Genomic DNA, 24,904 nt, shown 5'->3' with positions numbered 1-24,904 from the left:
TACATTAATACTGAAATAAATCCTAGGAATATCAATAAATGCTGTAATGGAAAGATGTTAGAATATAAAAATGATTGAAAACTGTTGTATTACCACAGACAAAACGGTATGTTAAGAGGACGATTACATAAATCTTGAGAAATACCAGATTTTATCTGTTAATGCCCTAGAAAAGTGTTACAACAAATATGTAACTGTCGTAGGTAAAGATACAGCCCAGAATAAATACAAGTAGAAGAAATACTCCATTTCTTGTGTTTTTAATCAGAATATAGGTTAATGACTCCTTGGCTACAGTGAATCGTTAATAAGCCTTGAAATGAAGACATTACGTAAATATCGTATCAAATTTCTGATTACGTCAATGTCTTGGCATAAGAAGTAAAATAAATTGACCGATATTTTCTGTAGTTTAATATGAACCCCAATTCCTTGCAGGAATAATTTAGTTTTGATTTGAAATCGAATGTAAACCATATTACAAAATGAAAAGTTTACAGAATTTAGTGTATCTTATACTTTTGCTGAATGTCGGACAAGTCTTAGCTGACAGTTACAATCTTGAAAAATCTATTATGGACGGAAGTACGACGTCGGGAGGAAAAGTGTCCAATGTTTTACTAGACATCCTGAACCAAGAGAGTCTAGTGAGGTTTTCTATGGTTCAGAGAATCCAGAACTTAGTAATGGACGTCATAGACAGCAAAAATAATTCTCAGATGGTGGTGCAGAATATAAAAATTTTGACCAAGGAGTTAAAAGATTTGGAGACAAGAAACAAAGGAATGGAAACCGAGGTTACAAAACTAAAACAGATGTTTAACGCATTGAATGAGACGGTAAGAAGTAATCAAGATCGGACCATTGGCAAAATTCAAGAGTTAAAAGATTGGGAACTAATTTCAATAACAAATAAAACTTCAGTTCTCCAGAAAGAGAGTCAAGAATTACTCTTGGAAAACAGAAAAATGAAACAGCAGTTGGAAATGCAAGACAAGACCATTTCATGGTTAAACGTTTCTTACAATGTTCTACAGGAAGAAATTCAGCAAATTAAAAATAGAGAACAGGATGTCAGAAATAAAACCAAAGAATTGTCCACACATAATGAATTGGTTAGAGAACAACGAAATGACGTAAGAAATACTCTAAGAGAACTCAAAGGTTCCTTATATAAGGGACGGTTTCAGAAGATGGAAAATACTTTTAGTGACTACTCAATATCAATCAATAAGACCCTGGATGGTTTACTTGAGGATCATAGAGTTCTTAATCAGCAGGTTTTGAACGTTTCCTCTTCTCTATCCAATGGTAAGTTGTATGTTGAGTAGATATTCCTCTTAATAGTGTAATGTTCTGATTCATTCGTTTCCTTAGGCTCTTAACAGAATAACTTCAATCATCATAGCACAGAAAAATGAAAACTTGAATGAATTTTGCATAATTTGGTATTTGATAGCTAATATCTTTAAACCCATGTTTTACAGAGGATTAACTAAAGTTAATTATTTGATATAAAATTGTCTTAAAATATATCCAATATTTTTGGATCATTTATCTTTCCAACCCAAGTGTCTAGTCTGTAAGTTTCAAAACTTAATTACGATGTGATATACTGTCTTTGAGTTCACATTGACAAATTTCTTTTGTTGAAAGTTTTTTTTACCAATAACTTATTTTTGTTAAGTGTCTTGTTTTGTTCGTTCTCAGCCAAACACAAAGTTGTTCTTATTTTAATCCGCAGATCTGAGAGTGATGGGGAAAGATTTTTGTTAGCAACCATGTCTCATGAAATCTAAGAATCAATACGGCAGCTTGAGTAGAGAAATTTTCTGCAAAGCAAATCTAAGTGTTGAATAGAACCTACAAATATGTATTATGTGATATGCACAAAATGATCTTGTGTTTTCAGATACCATATTGTCAAAAGGCATAAATTTTGAAGAAAATTTGATGACTTTTTTTATATATATACAAAAAGCTTATTTGATACATAATATTTAATCATATGTATTTAAGTTAAAAAGAACAACCTTGTTAAAGTTATAATTCATTATATCATACAGCAATTTATTCAGAAAACCAAGGTAAAATCAATGCAATATAAAGTACAATATCACTTTTTAAGGAAACATACCATAAAAAGTATTGAAAAATGAAAATTAGAATATTTATGGACTACTCAAAATCCTGAGGTCGGGATGTTAGGGTTTAATTTTCATTGGTATCGCCACCAGCGTCAAACTTTACGAGGGCTGTTCAATAAATAGTATCCTGAACTCTATGAAATACAATACAGATACCATATGACAAACAAACTTGACTTCCTCTCATAATTGAATCTTTGATGAATTTATAACAGTTTATGTGACCACTTTTCATCACATTATTTCATCGTGATAAGCTGAGTAACAAGGGTTATTCGAAACACTGCATTATAAACGAATGGTAAAGAATCAGTAAACTAGAGTGAAAATAAAACCTTCAGTAAAGTAAAGCTGCTGTAAAACTTGTTAAAAATCCGAAAGAAATATTCACTGAAATATGTGACATTAACAGAACCAATGCCTGTTTTATAGACAAATTAGCAGGTGGATTTCAATGATAAAAATTTTTTATTGGGCATTAAAAATGGGTACCGTCCTTGCCAAAAAAAAATTAAAACAACTTATGTACTGTTCGCCAAATTTCAACAAATAATATTTGATGATGTATGATTGACTTTAAGACACATAGCAAATTTGATAGACATCATATCGGGAGTTTTTTACACTGTTTTTAAGAAACGGTTGACGATAAAAAAGCTTTGTACGCAAAGGTCACCATACATTTTGAAAAATAAGTTGGAACTACAGCGTGTACGAAAGTCTTAACAAATATCTTCAGATATCAGTAATTGTAGTTTTCCACGTTTGTTTTATATTCAAACAGATAGTGGAACATGAAACTATTGCTTTTAACCCTCAAAACAATTACCATCAGATGTACTTGATAAAAATGGCGACCGTCTGACAAGAGCAAAGAATTGCAAGAGCACAAAGACAGATGTATTTTCGTAAATATTAGTGGTATTGTTGTTCAAATTCGTATTCGGGGAGACAGTTTAATTTCTGGAGGAGTTAAGAAAGTAATTTCTTTTGCAAAGAAATCTAAAGGTTTATTAGAGGAAGGATCCAGAATGAAGAATCCACTACATTGAATTTCTTCATGACAGCGTCCAAACCCGCATGCCCTGAAGAGTAAAGGGGTTTTCGGGATTTTACATTAACAATATTCGCCAGATCTTTGACCTTCTGACTTGTTTCTGTTTCCAAACTTGAAAAAAAAAACCTTTCAGAAGGAAGAAACAAGTCCAGGAAATCATTGGATCTGCAATTTTCCAGTATATTAAGGGTCATACCCAAAAATGAGTTCTAAAAACAATCAGAAACTGGATAAAAAATGTTACAGACGTGTGTTTTAATTTAAAAAGATTGATAAGTAAAACCATCAAGACTAAATCATTTAAATGCATCTTTCGCTTCTTTCTTAGCACCGTGGACATTATTTATTGAACAGCCCTCGTATATGTAAATTTAAGTGGCGACTCTTCTTTGCGTGCCAAACGATCGGCATTGAAGTGATATCTCTGTTCTTTAGATTAGACCTAAAGAAGCAAAGCTCTGTTCCTCGACAGAAATTAAGACAATGAAAAAAAACCTTCACTGCTCAAAAGCCAAAGTCTCGTGTCTAGACCGGATTTAGGAAAATAAATTTAAGAACCCTCACTGCACAAAGGAGTGCCGAGTATATGTCTAAATTTGAAGGTCTTCGCGGTGTATTGTGATGTCTATATCAGTTAAAAGTTTTACATAGGAGGTTATATACAACGTACAATCAATCAATTAAAATCCTGAAATATTTAAAAATTGTAGATTTTCTACCAAGATCAAAATCAGTTTTTCGTCCGTCTTATAACCTATCCTGATTGCGAAACCATTTATATGATATGCTAGTATCTGGGAGATGTTTTTTAATCAAAAATGAAACAACCGCTTTTGATATTTTTTTACAGTTGAATTAATATTGCACTCGAAATCATGCTACGATGTCCTTGAACAAAACCAATCATTGAAAGGAAAAGATGGCGTTTATGAGATTTTTATTAATGCTGACATCACTTCCGTCTTTTGTGACATGACTACAGATGGAGGAGGATGGTCGGTAGGTACAAATAGGTCACGTAACAAAGATTACTGTGTGTGTGTGTGTGAGAGGGCGTATGTGGGTATGTTAATATGAAAGAATGTGTATATGTGTGAATTTTTCACGTAGGTTTGTATTAATACATGTATATTTATATGTACGTTTGTAGGTATACATGTGTGTTTATATGTAAGTTTTGTTGAATACGTGTATGTTTATTTCTAAATATAAATGCATTTATTATGTGAAGTTTGTTTATATACTTTAATACTTATTTGTAAAGTTTCTTTTCTACATGGATGTAAAATTATGTAAGTTCATAGCATTATAGATTTATCTGTTCATGTACGAATAGATAGTAAATATGATTAGAAATAAATTATCAACTTTTTCAAATTAATTGAAAGGCCAGTATCTGCAAGTTATTAGCCAAAGATAAAAAAAATTCTACTATATTTATAGGTTATACAGAAAAGAATAGATGGATCTACTGATTTCTATCGAACTTGGCAAGAGTATAGAAAAGGCTTTGGGGATCCAAAGAACAATTACTGGATTGGTAAGCATACACACTTTGAAATAAGAATTTTTCTTTATATAAATAATGCATGCTAATAGTTGAGGGTAACATTGAAAAGTTTAACCCTAATAAACCCATTGTCAACCGAAAATGACCCGAGGTTCATACAAATAAAAAGATTAATCAGGCGAGTTTACATGTATTTCTTTTTTTCCAATTATACGGAGCATGATATGAGAAAAATAAACAGAATTAATTTACGTTGCATGCAAGTTTTTGGGGTTGTTTTCTTTGATTTATTTTTTCATGAGAATCAGTTGTATTTTTTAAGCTTTCTCCTTGTATCTTTCGGTTGTAACTAGTTTTTGACTATACGTAGTACTGAGATCAAAATATCACATATATATTTACTGTCAAATTGTCTGATACCATGTGTTATTATGCCTTTACGTCTTAATTTACTAACAATTATAGGTTGCAATCTCCAATTAAAATTATAATAACAAAAAACAAAAAACCAAAACAACTAAACGAAGAAATAATTGCCATTAAAAAGTAAATCAATGATGACAAAACGCAACTTATATAATTTTATCTCTAATAGATAAGCTGCATGGGCATTTCTTATGTTATTTATTACATTAATACGAGTTTAAAGAAATCAAGAAGTACCGTTAATACACACAAAATTTCCCAGTGAGAGTTTCCTATCCCAGTGTCTATGTACTCCAGCTATTTGTTTCAGGTACTTTACTGTGTCAGGTACTCTATTGTGTTAGGTGCTCTACTGTGTTAGGTTCTCTACCGTGTTAGGTTCTCTATTGTGTTATGTTCTCTACTGTTTCAGGTACTCTACTGTGTTAGGTTCTCTATTGTGTTAGGTTCTCTAATGTGTTAGGTACTCTAATGTGTTAGGTTCTCTAATGTGTTATGTTCTCTATTGTGTTAGGTACTCTAATGTGTTAGGTTCTCTATTGTGTTATGTTCTCTACTGTTTCAGGTACTCTACTGTGTTAGGTTCTCTATTGTGTTAGGTGCTCTAATGTGTTAGGTTCTCTATTGTGTTAGGTTCTCTACTGTGTTAGGTACTTTACTGTGTTAGGTTCTCTACTGTGTTAGGTTCTCTATTGTGTTAGGTACTCTAATGTGTTAGGTTCTCTAATGTGTTAGGTACTCTAATGTGTTAGGTTCTCTAATGTGTTAGGTACTCTAATGTGTTAGGTTCTCTATTGTGTTAGGTACTCTAATGTGTTAGGTACTCTAATGTGTTAGGTACTCTAATGTGTTAGGTTCTCTAATGTGTTAGGTACTCTAATGTGTTAGGTTCTCTATTGTGTTATGTTCTCTATTGTGTTAGGTACTCTAATGTGTTAGGTTCTCTACTGTGTTAGGTACTCTAATGTGTTAGGTTCTCTACTGTGTTAGGTTCTCTATTGTGTTAGGTACTCTAATGTGTTAGGTTCTCTAATGTGTTAGGTTCTCTACTGTGTTAGGTACTCTACTCTCTTAAGTACTCTACTGTCTTTGTTACTGTACTCTCTTTGGTACTCTTCTTTCCTTGGTGTTCTACTCTATTTGGTACTCTACTCTCTTTGGTACTCTACTCTATTTGGTACTCTACACTTTTAGGAACACTCTATTCTCTGAAGTACTCTTCTCTCTTATGTTCGCTATTCTCTTATGTACTCTCTTTGATACTCTTATATCTTTTTTGCTATACTCTGTTATGTACTCTACTCTACCTTCTTGGTTTCTTTTTCTGTTAGTTACTCCACTCTCTTTGGTACACTACTCTATTAGGTACTATACTTTTTGTGTTTACCTGTCTTTTTGTCTTAACCATGCACATATAGTGATAGTGAGTTTAATTTATACATAAACAAAAATTTAGAAAACTAAAAAAAAAACAATGTAAATACAAAATGTGGACATACGCAAAATTCAAGATTAAAAAACTTTTTCAACTAAAATGAAACATGAAGATAACGAACAGTATTCAAGATAAATGTCAATTAAACAATACAAAATACGATCAGAACAAACACGGACCTGCAAAACATCGGAGGTGGGTTCAGTTGAAATGGAAAAATGAGTATCCCCTGCCGACAGGTCAGACCTGCACTGTGCTCCTTGTCATGCTTGAGAAATACAAAAAAAATCCGTCATAAAATCAAGTTGTAAATAATGGACTTACAATTGGTATGAGAAATGTCAGTCAGCATTTGACTAAATGATAAATTGTATTTGCTGACAAGGTTATTGTATCAACCATAGAACTTAAGAAATGATGACTTTAATCGAGGCTGCTGATATTCTTGTTTTATCAACTTGTTTGTCAATAATTTACCTCGATTTAAAAATTGTTTATACGTAGAGCATGCTTTTGCGTATCGAATCAACTGAGATTAAAAGAAGCTTTGACGTTTTATACGTAAATAAACCATAAAATCAATTTCCGTTTATAATATATAATCTCCGTATGCAGGTGATGAAGTACATTGCAGCATATGCAAGGGAAATTAACGATAAAAAAAGTTTTAGTCATCACGTTTATCATATAGTTTGTCTGTTAGATTACCATTAAAGTCTTTTTCAAGTAAAATATCCAAAGAAAAAAAATGACCATACACTCTTACGACTCTTGAGTGTTCCATAAGTTTGTTTATGTTACTAAATATTTACATGATGAAACAACCATAATTAATCATTATTGATTTTACTTTGTTTTGATTTACAAAACAAGTTAGAGTAAAATGGTATGTTACAACGCACTTTGAAAAATTACGCACTTTGAAAAAAATTTTCAAAGTGCGTTAAATGCCTCCATGGTAAAAATGTTTATGTGCATTCTTAACGCACTTTGAAAAAATTTTTCAAAGTGCGTTGAGTGTGTCCAAAATTTAACGCACTTTGAAAATTTTTTTCAAAGTGCGTAATTTTTTCAAAGTGCGTTGCCACAGTGGTACCACTACTTCAAGCTGTTATTTCGCTTTTAGCTTTTAGCACCATCCGACATCTCTCTGAAAATAGGAACCTCCCACTCTAACTGTTTTGTATAACTTGTTCTGTGGATATCAATATGTGTAATTTCTTTATAAATTAAAAAAAAATAAGATGAAAGCTTATTCTAATCAATAGTAAAAAAAACATCAATTTCAATGATTTTTTTTTCTAATTTTTATAAGGGAATGATGTAATCCATGCTTTAACGAAAGATCAGGACCAGGAACTGCGAGTAGATCTCCAGAGATTTAATGGAGACACAGCATATGCTAAATTTTCCACGTTTTATATCGGAAACGAGGCTGATAAATACCGACTCACAGTATCCGGGTATACAGGAACTGCAGGTAACAGCATTCATTGTTATAACATTGATATAAATACCGATTAACACAGGGTCTGACATTAACCTGTTGCAGTGCGGTGTCAAAGAGGAAAGACATTGGATAAATATAATTCAGAACCATATTGAAACGCATTCCCCTTTTCGAAAAGCATTTTTCGCCAAGTTTTAAGCCTTTTCGGTCATTTATAATATATAAGACTGCTGGTTTCTATCAAATTTCACATTTTACAACAAATGAACAGTTGCCCACTTGACCCAGTGGTTAGTTTCTTTAGAGCAAGTAATTATTAGAAGTTGATCTCACGGGATGGAATCTCGATAAATGTCATTTATGTTAAACTTGGACGATTTTCCGGAACGTATTAAATCGCAATATTCCTGTTTATTGCGAACAGCAAGCGAAGTAATATTTACGATTAGATAAATACACATTTAATCAATTACTTGCGAAAAGAAACAAAAAAGCAAAAATATACCGAAGACGTAATAATTTCTTCACATTTAATCAGTCTAAAAATGCACTTGTATACTGATCAATATTCAAAGCAACTTTACACTCTAGTCACGTTTTTGGATGTGTAACAGTGGTCTGTAATATAGTCCACTTAAAATTATCCCGGATTATCACGAGATACTAGATCTAGGTCGTAAACAATAAAGAACAGCAACAATTATTCAGACTCCTAAAACATCTAAGTCTAGTAGTTAAAAAGAACTAACTGATCAGGGACGCGGAACGGAAACGCCCGGATCCCAGACGGTGGCACCGGTTGTCAATGACAACCGCGCACCCCATCCAAGATCAAAGAGAGATAACTCTAATTAAAATATACGACTCCACTACAGATGCATGCATATACGAGGGTAATGTCACTGTGTCAATATCTTTAATATTTGGCGTCATATTATCAAATATAGTATTCCAAAAGATTCATGAAAATAAATCTAATCCAACTGAATATTTTCATTTAATAATATTAAGTTAAATTAATTTTATAGATGTTTAAAATATTAAAAATAAGGGGTGTCGCCACGTCCCAACTAAACGTCACGTTTAAAAGTGTAAATTGTTATAATGAAAAAGAGACAAACACATTAAGAATCATCTAAAAAAGAGTCTAATCGCCTAATATTTCAAGAGGCAAAATTTTACAACATTTCTTAGTGATAAGTTGACAATAAAATGAGGTCATTTCTTTTTGATCATAAACATTGTTGTTTTTGCTGTATCGAACAAAGGAAATGTCGAAAGACCGCTGGATCGAGCTGTATTGCGTTTTTGCTTCAAAATAGGGATATTGCCCGTAGGAACAGTTACGATGATTAAACAGACACACTGAGGAGAGAATGTGAATGGGTGCCAATAATTCTTTTAAAAAGACAAATATAATTATGTGCTTGTGAATCTCAAATATGTTTAATGAAACGAAAGGGAAGCTTTCAAGTGTATGACGGTGCATATCCGTCATATGACGTTATTTAGGTGCGGCGACTACCATTTTTGCATTTCGTATATAATTCGATGTTTTGAAAAGTATAAATAATTTTAATTTGAATTTTTGCAGGACTGATTTGAAATAAATACAGCTTTTATCATGTTTAATTTCGTTGATTTATGTAAACAAGTAGCAAAATTATCGAAGGTGTGACATTACTTTTGGAACAACCCCCGTAATTATAGAAACTAGGGAAAACTTCGAATGTATTAATGCAACGAAGAAGATGATTATTGAGTTTGAATTTCATTTACCAGTCGTGTGATATTTATGATAAGAAAGAATTCTTGTGAAGTAAAATAATTGTTTCTATTATTCAAGAACATTTACACATTTACAATATATATAATATGTATTTGTACATTGCAGAATTTAGAGCGAAATTAAGAAATAGATGTATATGTCAGGCAGGTAGTATCAGGGGAAGGATGATCCATTCTTTCCAGGGAAATCTCTTGAGCCCCCCCCCCCCCAAAAAAAAAAAAGAACGTTTCTTCGCCTGTTGCAATATGAATAAACACACATTGATGTTACTGTTTTAATTTTTAAAATAAAAAATGAGTATTTTTTTAACTCCAAAGTCTACAAAATCGTTATCAAGTTTGGTGAGGTATTTCCACTTTTTCTTTTGTTTTATCAAATTCATGTTTGTTGTTTTACTTTCTCAGCCCCTCCTCCACCCCCTTTTCAAACGAATAGAAGTGTATATCTGTGTGTATTTGTCGTTAATTATTATGCGATCGCTTGTGCGGTTTAAACTTTAAACTATAAAAGAAAATTAATATATATATAAAAATATTGTGATTAGGGGGATTTTCAAAAACTCCGACAAAAATCACGAACTAAAAAAAAAGACTCTCACCCACCCTAAATTAAGAAGAATATGAATGATGCAAAATAAAATTCAAGTGTATTGAAGATATTTATTAACCATTGTTTATTATTTCTTATCTCACGCTACAACTTATCGTGTCTTCCTTTATATATGATACCTAATTTAAATGTCTCCACCCATTTGCATAAAGGAACCGTACTCTGTTCGAAAGAAAATGTTCTGGACTTTGTGTGTTCAGTAGGTGTTGGAAATTGGCTAGACGTTGCGCACGGTGTTGGTGTCATTTTTGGTAACGACAAAATGACGTTATTTAACGTGAAGTTCTAGAAAATTAAGTTGACGTTACTTTTTTGCTTACATTTTTTATGAAGGAAAAAAAAACCAGTAATGCCGCCAATTATTTGATGCAGTTCATTAAAAATACATGCATGTAATTAAATTATCTGCCCTTTTGTAAGCATATTGCGGAATCTATACAGGAAATATAGGCATAATTTGCTTCATTTAATAAAAAGCTTGGTAGGAATAATAAAACTTGTTCGACATCGCATTTTAAATTTACATTCTTTTTGTTTTATTGCTATAAATTCAAAACAATTCCGTATCATATATCAGTAGGCGCTAGAACCTGTCCTTTGTTTTCAGTAAATTGTGTGATTGTAGATATGATGCTGATTTAACATTGAACATTTTTTTTCGTTTAAAGTCCCTATTCCCATCCCATCTTTAACTTCCACCATCAATCATACCCTTACATACTGAGTACCTGTATTAGTCCATGAGCCACTGGGGGTGGTCGGTACCATTTTGGGTGAATAAACTTATAGTGATATTTGATAAGGCATACCCCTAACTAGTGAGAAAATTAATGATAGCATCAAATCTGTTGTGGCTTCAATGCTGGAGACACAGTTATTGCCCTTTATTTGCTCAAATAAGTGTATTTTGAGCTAAATAAATTTACAACCTGCAAAGTTTTTGTCACAAGGTTGCCAACCGTGATAGAAAGTTCTACCAGAATTACTCCGAGCTATGATGAACATATTAAAAGAGCATAAACTGAGTTACTTGTCGTGATTCTTAAAAAATGCATATTTTTACCACTTTTATTCAACAATTACATGTACCACAAAAATTTGTATAGAGAAAAAGATAAGTGTCAACGCACATATACTAGTTTAGTACGTTATTCGTCCGTCGGTGATGACGATTACCACTGTCTCATCGTCATGGGGGAGGGGGATGATCTGGACGTTGGCTGCAGAGGTAACTGGTCAGGCCGATCTTCGCACAAGGAGATGATGGAGTCTTTCGACTAGAGCCATGCCTCCTTCTTTGTGAATCTAAGCTAGCCAGGTGCTTTGCCAGTTGACAACAGACTAATTGCTTTCTGGATCCCATCGAAAGTTGGAACGGCATCCAGTGACAAGTTGATGGGAACCTGGGAAGTCTGTTGATGGCTTCGTTGTTGATGGTAGAAGGGCGGTTCAGAACGCCATTGAAATGTTCCGCCCACCTGTCGAGTATATTTCGCTTCTCTGTGATGAGTGTTAACCCGTCATTACTGAGGAGAGGGGATGAACCTGATGGATTTGGCCCATAGACTTCCCCAAGTCCACAGTAAAAGTTCTTCCTAGGCCTGTTATGAGATTCGGTGTAGCGTTGGATCTCGTCAGCTTAAGCATTCAGCCTCCTGTCCTGCATACCCCGAAGCTTTTGCTGTACTATGCTGCGAGCGTTCCTCAGACCGTCGTTTTGGCTGTGGTGGTGGGATCATCTATATGAGCCTTGTAAGCGCGATGTTTGTCCTCTAGAAGCTTCGAGATCTCGGCGCGATTCTCATCAAACCAGTCTTTGTGTGTTTTTTTGGTCAAGGACAAAAGACACTCGAAGGCTGTATTGTACACTGTATTACGAAGTGTGTTCCATGCTGCTTCCACGTCGTGGTCATCCAGCACGGTGGAATTCAAGCGTTCTTCCAGGGTGTCAGCAAAGTACTGAGAGGTGGAAGGCAACTTGAGCTTACATGTACCAACGTTGAGACGTTTTGAAGCCTCAGTCTCCTGAGGACGTATCCTGAGTTTGATTCGGAAGATAAGTAAAAGTTGAGAGGCTATGAGACGGTGATCTGCTTTCCGTGCTGCACTTAGCTTTGGTGAACAAACTGTATGTCTGTCTCTCTTCCTGACAATGACGTAGTCCTGATTCTTGTTTCTTCTTGTTCTCTTTGTTATTTAGACCGCATGTGAAGGGTCCCCATCAGCCGCGGTAAACTGGCTAGGAAAGGGTAGAGCAGGCAACGTTTGGGTACCTTTTATAATCCGCTCCCCTTGCCATGGAGGTGAGCAATGCGTTCCTCAAGAAGGCTGCTCAGTAGCACAGGTGGCTGCCAAACTCAAACGCTGCACTTGTCGGTGAAGAGCGACCATATGGCCTGTGCCGCCTGTATGCAGGTCCGCGACTACCGACTTCCAGTGAACTTGCACCTCTCACATTCGTCGCTCTCCTGTCGCCACAGGGCTTTGGGGTGGATGATAGAAGGGATAGAAGATGATCATTGATTTGCGCGATGAGTTTGATTGAAATGAAGAAGGGTTACGCGTCGCTGACCTCACTCTCTCGCCCGCATCCATCTAGATCCAGTGGCAAAACAGATGTCAGGACGTCTGGAGATGAAGACAGATGCAGCGGATGACCAAGACGTGCTATATATGTCTTGCCATGCTCCAAGCATTCCACGGTGCTTGCTGTGACCGCCTTCTTTTCCGTTGAACAATGACGGTTTCATCCGCAGAGTTCGCTGGTGCACATGCGTTATAGGTAGGCAAGACCTCAATCAACAGGGTTTGAGACCCGTCAGCGCTTTGTTTAGAGAGTGCTCTATTAGAGGGATCTCCCTTAAGAGTGTGCGGGTTCCTTCTACCCAGACTAGTAGAGGGAAGGGGCTTCAGGACATTTCAGGTCGAGAAACACAACCCACTGCCCACAAAGCACAGATGATTGTGCACATAATAATATGTTGCTTTATTTTGATGTCAAAATTATATAATATATTACAGGTTTAACTTTGATGAACATATAAGTGTTCATTATCACCATGGTTTAGCATGAGATTAAGTAAATTAACATTTTAGGTAAAGGCTGTACTTGAGATCTGACATATTCACAACATCTTTGTTACGTAAATAAAGAATATACGCATTGGGTAAATCAAGGTAACTTTCCTTCAATTTTCATTTTTAGGATAGGGGTAAAGATTTACAATGATATAAATTTATATATATATGTTTCTGAAATAATGTTTTGAAATGCTAATACGTGATAAAAATTCTTGAAATAAATTGACCATGCAATATGTTTTTCAAATTGATTAAAATTTCTAAATTGCGTACTCCACTTTCATGATCAAGGGTAGAATTATATTCCTATATGATTTAGACGGCTCATTACAGAGCCAATTTTGAATAATAACTGAACAGGCTAATAGCATGGTCTGTATTCAAAAGAATTTTAAAGAAAATGCCATCCGAAATAAGATAGAATTTGTGTATTGAAAAACCAACCTTCTTCTTTCAAAGTCACAGCTGAGAGAACGAACTAGTAGGGTGGGTGTATATAAACGGTTGATACACCATTAAAGCCACAATCAGTTGAATGCTATCATACATTTTCTGAAGGTAGAGATGTATGTCCTTCATAAATTAACTATGAAAATTATTCACCCGAGATGGTACCGATACCGAAAAATTCATGGCCTGGCTCCTGGACTATATCTAACAGTAGATCTAAATATTTCAAATAATTCAATTTTTAAAAAGGAGAGGAATCGAATCTGAGAATTGACCCCTCCCTCACTTTAACTTGTCCATGAAAAGAATTTTCGATGAAGTGCAGTTTAGAGGGTTCAGTTGTATTTATTCGAAAAATATTTCAGTTTTCTCCTCTCCCCCTTTTCATCCCCCTTTTTTATGCGTTGCAACGTATGTGCCTAGCACACAGATAAACGATAGCAGGTTTCATACTCCTTTGGATATCAATGCAGTTTACCTGCTTTTTGTGATTGTATGCCTTTTTCAAACTTATAAATTGAAGTAAAGAGTGATTCAAAGAGCGTTTTGTGTATGCTTTCATCAAGATTCAGATTTAAATAATTAATTGATATTGATGTTGAGGAATTTTGGTGCCGGCGGGGTCAGATTTTAATCAGATTAAGGAGATTGTATAGAGTCATTATCCTTTCCTATGTATAAAGGATGTGGAGATAAACTAGATTTTGATAAAATGAATGGTTACTTAGTACATTTTGGTCGTTTTAAATGAGTTTAGAAGCATTGAAAAAAAGTTAAGAAAAAATGAAACATTACAAAATAAATTATGAAAAAGGAAGGACATTGTTTACAGGCACGTAGCAAGGAGGCGTGCCCCCCACCCCGCCCCATTTTTTTTAAACATAACTTTTACTATTGAAATGTTCATTGAAAGGCTGGTTGGCAGAGATGGCGAAAGACGCCGTCCGAGTCCGATAGTTTCTAGAACCAAACCGGACACCGTGTCCGGTAGATAATTCAGAATAATCAATAGTAAAATATAATTAAAGAAATTAGATAATGCATTATTTTTTAAAACTTCGTGAAATTAAATCTGTGAGAGTTTTACACTATTTAAATATTACGTAGTAGTATGGCGAGTACTTGGCAGTTATCGAACTTACTATCGCTCTTTTGCGGAGAAGTCGAGAAAGCTCTAAATCTCGCGCCATAATGCTTGAGCATAACAATGTTTACAGTAGTGACAATCGAATAACTAGAACAATCATTATGCCGTTGTTACAATGTATTGCCAAGGGTTGAACTCCAGATAATAGATTGTCAAATAGGGAAGGTTTAGAGTATTTTATTTGCTTTCAAAAGAAACGATTTCAATAAAAAAATAATGAGCTTAGTGCAAAATATCTTCAAAACAAGAGGCCCATGGGCCACATCGCTCACCTGAGAAGCTTTGACCATTCTGTTCTTTATCAGATTTCCCCCTTGTTATACATAATGCATCCCAACCCTACCCCACTGATCATAATTTAGACATTTAGAAATCTACACTACCACATGATCCTTCCATGGGCACATATGTTTCAGCTTTTTTGGCCCAGTGGTTCCTGAGAAGAAGATTTTCAAAGATTTTTCCTATATATTTCTATGTAAAACTTTGATTCCCCTATAATGGCTCCGCCCTTCCCCCAGGGGTCATGATTCCTACAATTTAGAATTTACACTACCCCAGAATGCTTCCACATAAGCTTCACTTTTCTGGCCCAGTGGTTCTTGAGAAGAAGATTTTCACAGATTTTTCCTATATATTTCTATGTAAAACTTTGATTCCCCATTGTGGCCCCGCCCTTCCCCCGGGGGTCATTATTTGAACAATTTAGAATCTACATTATACCAGGATGCTTCCACATAAGTTTCAGCTTTTCTGGCCCAGTGGTTCTTGAGAAGAAGATTTTCAAAGATTTTTCCTATATATTTCTATATAAAACTTTGATTCCCCATTGTGGCCCCGCCCTTCCCCCGGGGATCATGATTTGAACTGAACAATTTAGAATCTACACTACACCAGAATGCTTCCACATAAGTTTCAGCTTTTCTGGCCCAGTGGTTCTTGAGAAGAAGATTTTCAAAGATTTTTCCTATATATTTCTATGTAAAACTTTGATTCCCCATTGTGGCCCCGCCCTTCCCCCGGTGGTCATGATTTGAACAATTTAGAATCTACACTACACCAGGATGCTTCCACATAAGCTTCAGCTTTTCTGGCCCAGTGTTTCTTGAGAAGAAGATTTTCACAGATTTTTCCTATATATTTCTATATAAAACTTTGATTCCCCATTGTGGCCCCGCCCTTCCCCCGGGGGTCATGATTTGCACAATTTAGAATCTACACTACACCAGGATGCTTCCACATAAGTTTCAGCTTTTCTGGCCCAGTGGTTCTTGAGAAGAAGATTTTCAAAGATTTTTCCTATATATTTCTATATAAAACTTTGATTCCCCATTGTGGCCCCGCCCTTCCTCCGGAGGTCATGATTTTAACAATTTAGAATCTACACTACCCTAGGATGCTTCCACATATGTTTCAGCTTTACTTGCCCAGTGGTTCTTGAGAAGAAGATTTTTTAATGACCCAACCCTATTTTTGTCTTTTCTTGATTATCTCCCCTTGCGAGGGGATATGTCCCTTCATTTTAACAATTTAAATTCCCCTTAACCCAAGAATGCTTTGTACCAAGTTTGGTCAAAATTGGCCCAGTGGTTCTAGAGAAGAAGTCGAAAATGTGAAAAGTTTACGGACGGACAGACGGACGGACGGACGACGGACACAATGTGATCAGAAAAGCTCACTTGAGCCTTCGGCTCAGGTGAGCTAAAAATATAACGTTATCATATGAGCACTAATCCTCTATAAAATTTATTACAGTGATTCATCGAATGTTTATCAAGAGATTTAAACAGATTTATTTCTAATATGTTTTTATAAACTCTACAATGATCCATTTTGCATTGTATTCACTAGCACATTGTCCCCATTCAACAGACATTTTCTTCCTCCATTGAGAAAGAGTTCCACCAATCACAAATCGATTTCAATTTTACATTTTCTTGTTTTTATGGTCCGGCAAATTTTTAGTGTGTCCTGTAAATTTTATGATTTTTAGACAATCTGTAGGACACTGTGTCCGACAGATTTTTTTTACCTCTTTCGCCAACTCTGGGTTGGCCCCCCAATTTTGGCAAAAGGAAAGTAATATAAGGGTAGTGTAGTAATTGTATGAAGAAAAGAAAATTTGATACTGAAAGAAGTTCGCCTACCCCCCCCCCTTCCCCAAAGGAAGGGGGGATTTTCGAGATTGGGCAAACAAATTTTCCTTTTTTTGGCTTGACAACTTTTTTCCGGTAAGTAATTTTTTTTTTCTCCGGCTGCACCACCCCCTCCCCCCACTTTTAAAAACGATGCTACGTCACTAGCTTATGACCAAATATATAAATGAAAAATATTGTTATTAATAGAAATAATACAATAAACTTGATCTCGCCAAAACCTGTTTCAAAATGTCGCCAATTTCGTATGTAAACACTTATTTTTTTCAACATGATAAAATAAAACTTTTTTTTCATTTCATACGATGCTACCAGGTTATTGACAAAAAGAACTAATTTTCAAATTATGAAGTGAAAACCTGATACTTTATCTACATCACAACTTCCAACAACCCCTAACCCTTATTCAATATTGGACTTTTCAATGTAAACTCGCCATGTATAGAACAGTTTACGCCAGCATCAAATAGAGTTGACACACTTTATTTTAATTACTGTCAGGTAATTCAAATTTGAAATCACACCCTTACATAAATTTTGGTTTGATTGATTTTTTTTTTCTGGTGTCTTAATTCGAACTCTGAATGGCACTATTGTACAGATTTATGACAAGGATATATACTGATACAGTGTACTAGTATACAGTGTACATGTTTTGCTTTTATAAATGAATACAACTTTCAAAACTTAAAATTATTCTTAAAATTAATCATTATTGGTTTAGTTTTCTTTTATCCATATCAGGCTCATTAGCAATAAGAGTAAAATTTTGGAGAGAAAAAAATCTTTTGACGTTTTAGATTACATTTTATGCATTGAACGTAATAACGTACGCCAAAATGCCATATCTTTACGTCTGTGACATAACATGTTGACTTTTATTTTTTGGTAGGATTTTGTCATCATTCCATTGAAATTAATTTGGAATATACCAATAACTTAATAATAAGAGATGCACATTTCATAAAAATCCTTTAATTTTCAATATGTCTATTTTTAATGACTACTCATACGATTTATGTCACAACATTTATACAATTATAGTTAGATTTATTACTTTTGGACAATGTGTGACATTTATTGTTGACTTTGAAAAAACCCTCTAAAACAAATACTTCTTTATAGAATCAACTCATTTTCATATCTAAGTAAAGTTTTGATTTTGCACATTTAGTAATCAATGTTGTTTTGCAGCAAATTAGAAAAATTCATTCTTAACATGAAAGTAATTCATGGAGTGTAGCATTTAAATGTGACGTTTTTGCCGTAAAATTCAGTTGTGACATATAGCTACATGTTGTACATATATGTGACATGGCAATTATTATCAAAATTTAAGATGCCGCAAGTTAAAATTCTGTCTAGAGATCTTTACCTTAATAACATGGCAACATTTTGTAGAATTTGAAATAAATTTCAACATTAATTTTTCACCCAGCATTACAAAATTGGGGATTTTACGAATCTTAAAAACTTTGTGACATTGAACCTCCAAACTTGTGACACACCATCTTATTCCATATATTCAAATTAAATCGGCTTAATAGGAGAAACCAAACATACATATCCACACAAACGATCAGTCTAATTTGAAATATACTTCCTTGCACAAAAAATGGATCATTGAGATGCAATTTCAAAATTGATTAAGCTCATGAAATTATTTTTTTAAGTAACCGAAGACTTTTTATGTGTATCCCATATTTCGCCGATTTACGCGCGTCTACACCTCTGTCTTGGATTTTGAGCAACGCGTTTAGAGCATACGGATTGAATGAAATCACAAATATTAGAATTTACATCATTAACATCATATTATGAATTTTTCTGCCAAATTTTATGTTTGTATTGTTTGTTTTATGGAAGTTACCAACATTTTGTTATTGCATGTGCGACGCTCCTGTTACCCGTCTACATGCGTTTTTGACGTAATTGACTGAATAAACGAATTAATATATCGGACAAATGGAATTTTTTGAACAATATTTTTGTTAAAATGTATTAAGTATACAATTACCGACCGAATGATAAATAGTTTTCATATGGTAAATTGTTTTAAAATTATGAAAATAGGGCAAATGCCACCGCAATAGCAATTTGTGACTTTTTGACACCAACATCTTGCGCGACGTCCTTGTATTTCTTGATATTCCAAGTTATTAATAATGATTGTACAAAATCTTAATTAGAAATACTTTGCTATACACAATGAAACTAACAATAATACCGTATCCTCATGTATATTCTGTAAAATAAGGGCAAAAAAGGAACCACGCTACCATACTTAAGTGTAAAACTCATTTTAAAACTAAAATGTATGAATTTTTTCTTTGCCAATTGATAGTTGGAAGCTTAAAATATTGTATCTAAGAAATAAGTTAAATCTGGTGGTTAATTTGTGGTGAAATTGTTGACCCTCCAGCCTTCTTAAATTCGTCCTGAATATTTGAGAAGGTAGTTTTGACAAACTGAAATTTTATCATGTACACAACATTGTTTTCGCCCTTGCTTATCTGAATTGCAGACTTAACATAAATGATTTATGCTGTTGAGTGAATAGTTTTTTTTATCGCGATCGCGAGAAGTAGTTGCATGCGTTTATCTTGGGGTCCACTAGTAATAATACAGACTATATATATAGAGAGACTATATCTAATTTGATACAATCATGCATGTGTTAACACTTTCAGTATTTAGTGTTAACACGTATTGATATCATGTAAATTCTTCCTTGATTTAAATATATTTTATTGACCACAATCAATGGGATTTGACACAAGTTATACCAACTTAGTTTTTCCTCTCCATTTATTCACAAGAAAATGATATAAAAATATTAATAAGTACTGAAGGTTGATGTGGAAGCTTTTTTTTGTTTTCTTTTTTACATATATCAGCATGTAACCCCAATGTCGAATTCATTGACCTTATTAATTTCTTATTTATGTTGATAGATTAAATTATTTGAATTATCCTTAATTAAATATAGATTATCATAAATAGAAGATATGCTTGTTATGAAATATCTTTTAAAAGACTTAGGGCGGGTTATACGATATATACAATAATGAATCAATATCATCAAGCATAGCATGCTAATTTTAAATCTATTATTGATACGTCTTTTTTTAAAAAATGAGATTACCCAAAATATTGCAGAAATTACACATTTGTATATAATTCATCATATACTTTGTTACAGGTGATAGTTTAACTTATGATCACAATGGAATGAAATTTTCAACAAAGGACCAGAACAACGACAAAATGAGTTACGGTAACTGTGCTACAGACAGACACGGAGCCTGGTGGTACAACAACTGTTACCTATCACACCTTAATGGACAGTACGGACATTCTGGTGTGTCTGGTAATCAATACGCGTTTTGGCGGTCCTGGAAAGGAAAGGAAGCATTAAAGCAGACTGTGATGATGATCAGATACAAAAACTGAATAAGACTGTGATCAATCATAACGATTGCTAATCATTGTCATTTTGTCTGTTTATAAAGCAACATATAGTACATGTATCATCAACACGCTTTGATTACATATTGTTTTGTTCAAGGTGTTCCTTTTATAAAAAACATAAATATATCAAAATGAAAGACTTATCCAAGAAGACTCATGAATAATCTAAAAATTATCTTATTATATTTTGCGTTATAACATTTTGCGTTGATCTCAAATCAAAACGTAACTAGTGCTAATTGTAACGGGAACCGTTACAGATGTTCCCCAAACGCTCCCCAACTCCCCAACTCCCTTTTAATGCCATATTCCCTGTAAACCTTATTAAATAAGACAACATCTGTGTATTTTTTTTACTTTAACGACGTTTTCCCAGAAGGATATGATTATATATAAATTTTAACATTGCATGCGTGCGCATGTGAATCACGTGCGTAATGATCATATCATCTTGTCTACACTTTCTTTATATTTAAATACACTTATATTAAAGCATTTAGTACAAAAGTATTAAAAAACACTCATTCAAGTGTATTTTTAATTGCGTGCACGTGGATGATGACCATACCTTCTTGAAGGAGGCCCTTATATCTATCTATGTTCTTAATCCCATCCTGTTTGGTTGTAAGCCAAGGGAGTAATAGCCATTTCAAGTTTGAGCCAATCAGATTGACGCACACGTGCATCTGCGTGATTTCATGAATTTTTTGTAAATCAAATTGTAGGATATCTTAATGCATGACTATGTTTTAAATTTCAAAGCATTTCGTCAAAAAACAAAGGAGATATAACCATTTAAAGTTTCAACCAATCAGATTGCAGTACACATGCATGTGCGTGATTTCTTGAAATTTTTTGTATATCATATTGCAGGATATCCTGATGCATGACTATGTTTTAAATTTCAAAGCATTTCGTCAAAAAACAAAGGAGATATAGCCATTTAAAGTTTCAGCCAATCAGATTGCAGCGCACGTGCATGCGCGTGATTTCTTGAAATGTTTTGTATATCATATTGCAGGATATCCTAATGCATGACTATATGTAAAATTTCAAAGCATTTCATCAAAAAACAAAGGATATATTGAGGTTTTTGTTTCAGCCAATCAGAGCAAGGCGCACGTGCATGCACGTGAGTTCCTGTTAATTTGACAGTGTAATATTATGAACACTATTAATATATCCTTATGTAATGAGTTTCAAAACATTTCATTGAAAAATGTAAAAGTTATGGCCATATTAAGTATATCAGTCATTTCACTCACTTCACGCGCACGCACGTGCATGCGTATGCGCGCAAAATGACCTTCGTTCCGCACACCTACACTACACACCTATTAACCCTAAAAAGGTTTTAGCTCAGTTGGATGAACAGTTTCTGAGAACACTCGCGGACAAAAAAAGTACCGGAGAACAAAGAAGAACTAGTGCTAATTGTAACGGGGGCCGTTACAGATGTTCCCCAAACGCTCCCCAACTCCCTTTTATAGTCATATTCCCTGTAAGCGTAATTAAATAAGACAAACTTTTTGCATTTGAGATTTTAACAACGTTTACTAAGAAGTGTACCATGTTCATTCAAATTTTATCATTGCACACTTGCGCATGTTAATGCATGTGCGTAATAACCATATCATATTCTCTACACAATCTATAATTTTTATATGCTAAATTTTAATGTATTTAATGCAAAAGTATAAAAAAAAACGCTCTTTCAAGTGTATTTTTGATTTTACCTATTTCACGTGCACGCACGTGCATACATGAGCATGGTGACCATACCTTCTTGTAGAAGTCCATTACATCTATCTGTTTTAAATCCAACCCCGTTTGATTGAAAACCAAGGAAGTCATAGCTGTTTAAAGTTTCAGCCAATCAGATTGCAGCGCACGTACATGCACGTGTATGTATGTACAGGGTGACCATACCTTCTTCTAGAAGTCCATTATATATATCTTTGTTCCAAATTCCAACCTGTTTGGTTGAAAACCAAGGGAGTTATAGCTGTTTAAAGTTTCAGCCAATCAGATTGCAGAATTCGTACACGCACGTGTATGCATGTGCATGGTGACCATACCTTCTTGTAGAAGTCCAATATATATATCTATCTTCCAAATCCAATCCTGTTTGGTTGAAAACCAAGGGAGTTATAGCTATTCAAAATTTCAGCCAATCAGATTGCAGCGCACGTGCATGCACGTGATTTCATGATAATTGCTATAATTCATTTTGTAGGATATCCTAATGCATGGCTATGTTCAAAATTTCAAAGGATTTCGTCAAAAAACAAGAAAGATATTGAGACTTTAGTTTCAGCCAATCAGAGCGTAGCGCACGTGCATGCGCGTGAGATCTTGCCATATTGACCACGCCATCTTGTTTATACTACTAATACATCCTTACATTATGAGTTTCAAAACATTTCATCAAGAAATAGAAAAGTTACGCCAATATACATTATATTGGTCATTCACGTGTTGCACGTGCGTGCTCTTGCAAGCACGTGCGCGCAAAATGACCTTCATTCCGCAAATCTACATTACATGTCTACTGACCCTAAAAACATTTCACCTTAGCTGGATGTGTAGTTTACGAGATCATTCGCGGACAAAACAGTGCCCAGGAAGAAGAAAAATAATAATAATAAGAAACAGAGTAAAAACAATATGTTCCCCAACTTCGTTTGGGGAACATAACAAGCTAATTCAGAGAATTTGTGTCCCCCGCTTAGGGAAAAAGTAAACCATGCGCAGTTGGGGAAGGGGGGGGGGGGTCGGATCCCCCTGACTTAAGTTGAAAAATTATTAAATGTATACATGTATACTGAAGCAAATAAAATATGCCAATATGGATATAAAGATTTGATTGCTTATTCTTTATTATGTGTATAGAAGATTCTTTTTATATGGAATATTTATCACTCTGTGATGATGATTTTATGAGTTTGTAGAAGCCACACCTTGTAAATTTTTCACTTCACATGCTGAGTACTATCATTTAGTAAAAAAAAAATATTTCAGAAAAAAAAAAAATGATACATCGTCCCGGAGTGGAACCCGGATCTCCCACATGTGAAGCGAGAGACATACCACTACGCCACGGAATCGCTCTATTTACGTCATGTTATTTAAGCTATCAATATATACAAAGATGAAGTCGCATATAATCAACGTTCGATATTTTCAAATTTAATACAATGCATGGTGCATGTCTAATTTAACCTTTATTAAACAGTTCTAATAGATGTAATAAGAATATAGAGTCCGCCGAGAACCTGTTTTATACGTGATAACTCTCTCATGTCCCTGTGCTAAAAATAGTGACATGTAATACAATAAATACTTATAAAACAAACGGGGCGGGACACTTTGAGAGGGGTGAGAGGGGTCTTAGGGACATCTGGTATAAAACTCCACTGCAAAAGTTCAAAATCTTCTTGAAATATCGCCCGGAAAGGATAGTGTTACACAGAGACTGAATGTATATATTTACGACCTTGAACTTTGACCTTTTGACCTCAAAATCAATAGGGGTCTTCCTTAGGTCACAGGAAGTTGTTATGTAAAATTTCATTGCAAAAGCTCAAAGGGTTCTCGAGATATCGTGTGGAAACGAAAGTGTTATAACAGACAGAATTTGCGAATTTATGACATTGATCTTTGTCCCTTTGACCTCAAAATCAATAGGGGTCTTCTTTAGTCCATAGGGAGTAGCTATGCAAAATTTCATTGCGAAAGCTCAAAGGGTTCTCGAGATATCGTGTGGAAACGAAAGCGTTACAGACAGACAGAAAGACGGACGGACGGACAAACCCAAATTAATATCCCCCACTTTTCAAGCGAGGGACAAAAAAAAAAGAATAAGAACTAGATGAGATCTCGTTGTGAACAACGAGTGGGTCTTCCGTCCGATTTTTCATGAGATGAGATTTGATTTTGATTGAGATTTTTTTACATTGATAATTTTCTTAAGAAAAACGATCTTGCTGCTTTTATGTTAAAAAAAAATATTGAACATTAAAAAGTCAAAAATTCGAATTCTTAGCCTCTTGGCCCTTTATATGAGGGACCAGCCCTTTTTTCAAATCATCTTAAAGATCTCATGCTTTTAAGCACTTTCTGTTCATCAAGTGTTCAGAGATTGTTTTTCGCTTTCGAGTTATTAGCTAAAGAAAT

At 34.3% G+C, this 24,904-nt stretch overlaps 1 protein-coding gene across 1 annotated transcript; it reads left to right on the top strand.

The window, feature by feature from the left end:
- Positions 1–887: 887 nt before the first annotated feature.
- LOC134244872 (fibrinogen C domain-containing protein 1-B-like) lies at positions 888–20,881 on the top strand. The gene is made up of 5 exons (XM_062727113.1): positions 888–1,311; positions 4,055–4,203; positions 4,648–4,744; positions 7,891–8,055; positions 20,460–20,881. The coding sequence occupies exons 1-5, from the start codon at positions 969–971 to the stop codon at positions 20,708–20,710; spliced, it is 1,005 nt and encodes a 334-aa protein (XP_062583097.1). The 5' UTR covers positions 888–968; the 3' UTR covers positions 20,711–20,881.
- Positions 20,882–24,904: the final 4,023 nt, after the last annotated feature.

The sequence above is a fragment of the Saccostrea cucullata genome, unplaced genomic scaffold (assembly GCF_032062105.1).
Source record: "Saccostrea cucullata isolate Sc308-1 unplaced genomic scaffold, CSIRO_AGI_Scuc_v1 ctg2314, whole genome shotgun sequence".
Classification (NCBI taxonomy): domain Eukaryota; kingdom Metazoa; phylum Mollusca; class Bivalvia; order Ostreida; family Ostreidae; genus Saccostrea; species Saccostrea cuccullata.
The sequence above is the reverse complement of the archived record's forward strand: the minus strand, read 5'-3'. Positions and strand labels throughout refer to the sequence as shown.